Source organism: Numida meleagris, unplaced genomic scaffold, assembly GCF_002078875.1.
Source record: "Numida meleagris isolate 19003 breed g44 Domestic line unplaced genomic scaffold, NumMel1.0 unplaced_Scaffold330, whole genome shotgun sequence".
Classification (NCBI taxonomy): Eukaryota; Metazoa; Chordata; class Aves; order Galliformes; family Numididae; genus Numida; species Numida meleagris.
The window spans coordinates 17,057-18,824 of NW_018364560.1; the positions used below are offsets into that span (position 1 = coordinate 17,057).

The 1,768-nt window shown below is 47.9% G+C and overlaps 1 protein-coding gene across 1 annotated transcript in view; it reads left to right on the forward strand.

Moving 5' to 3' along the window:
* The window catches only part of CCDC138 (coiled-coil domain containing 138), a gene marked incomplete in the record, with an annotated part of 5,103 nt that extends 4,836 nt beyond the window's left edge, over window positions 1–267 (forward strand). The window contains 1 exon segment of the mRNA XM_021383064.1: window positions 1–267. Coding sequence (XP_021238739.1) covers window positions 1–137 — 137 coding nt within the window.
* Between the last annotated feature and the right edge of the window lie 1,501 nt (window positions 268–1,768).

Sequence of the window (1,768 nt, forward strand, 5' to 3'; positions counted from 1 at the left end):
GTGAACTGATCCAAGATCTACAGAAGACAACAGACCCAGTTCATTCTTCCATCTGTACAAACCTGAATTCTATCCTGTCTAATTTGGGAGCGGAGCAGGGCGGCACTCACGCTGCCCCTCCAGACACGGGTCACTAGAAGCATCGGCCAATCCAACTGTTGTTCTGTGTCACTGGCATGAATTGCCTGCTGCATCACTGGTGGAAGCCACTGCCAGAAATAAATTGTTCCAAACCTCAGTACAAATACAAATTTTATTTTAATGTGACACTGCTGTGTTTTGCATTAATTTCCAAATCAGTCCCCATTGGTCTCTTAGTTAGGATGGGAGGAAGGGGCAGGGGGGTGCCCGCTGCCCGGACTTGCCCTCACTCGGCATGGTGGGCCAGGCACCGCTGCCTGGACTGCGCACGCACAGAGCAGGCAGCTGGGAGTGGCTGCAAACGGACAGGAAGCGTGGCCTCGCTCGTCCAGTCATCCCGAAGCTGCCAGCTATGCCTGCTTGCCCCAGCTACCTTCTCTGAACTGCTACACCGTACTGAGCTAGGAGTTCAAAGGCAAAAGGAAGGGAAAATGAGAAAGGAAGGAAATAAGGAGAGGAGAGCAAAGGAAGATTTAGGGTTTCGCTTAGGGTTACGTTTAATTTTATAGCTAGGGGTTAGGGTTAATGTTGTGGTTACGCTTAGGGGTAGGGGAAGGCATAGAGCTAGGGCAGAGTTAGGTATAGGGTTTAGTTTAGTTTTATGCGTAGGAGTAGATTTAGGGTTAGAGTTAGTATTGCGTTAGGGTTAGGGTGGGAGTTCGAGTTCGAGTGATATTAGATGTCAGGGTAGGTTTGAGTTGAGGGGCTCAGGTTTATAAGCTTTCCACAGCGCAAGGAATCGTGCTTTCAGGGGGAACACAGTTTGAAGTCAGTGTTAGGGTTAGTGTTCGGGTACGGGTTAGGGTAAAGTTAGAGCTAGGGTAAGGTCAGGGTTAGCGTCCCCAAGTAGGGTTAGGATTAGGATAGGGTTAGGGTTATGGATAGCAATCCCCACTTAGGTTTAGACTCTAAGTTGGGATTAGGATTCGGGTTAGTGCTGGGGCTAAGCTTAGGTTTGGGGTTTGGGTTGGGTTAGGGTTAGAGTTATGGTTAATGTTGGGGTTAGGGTTAGGGTTTCGGCTTGTCTTTGTGTTAGGGATAGGGTTAAGGTTGGCGTTCGGGTTTGGGTTAGTGCTGTGTTTAGGTTTGGGCTTAGGGATAGAATTAGGGCTAGGGTTAGGACTGGGTTTAGTGTTAGGGTTAGGTTTAGGTTTCGGGTAAAGGTTACGGTAAGGGTTAGAGTTAGGGTTAAGTTTAAGGTTATGGTTATAGTAAGGGTTAGGGTTAGGTTTAGTATTAGGGCTGGGCTTAGGGTTAGGGTTAGGTTTAGAGCTAGGGCTGGGGTTAGGTTTAGTGCTGGTGTTGGGGGTAAGGGTGAGGGTTAGGTTTAGGGTTACTGTTAAAGATAGGGTTAGGGTCAAGGGTTCGGGTTATGGTTAGGGTTAGGGCTGGGATTAGTGTTGGTGTTTAGGTTAGGGTTAGGGTTAGATTAAGGAGTGGGCTTAGATTTAGCACGGGTTAAAGCTGGGTTTAGGGATAGGGTTAGGATTAGGGTTAGGGCCTGGGTTAGTGTTAGTGTTTATATTAGGCCTGGGGTTAGGTTTAGTTTTAGTGTGTCATGGATTTTTCTATGGATTTGTGTCTGTGACAGGGGGAAATCAGGACCGGAAAGGAGAGAAAGGAGAAA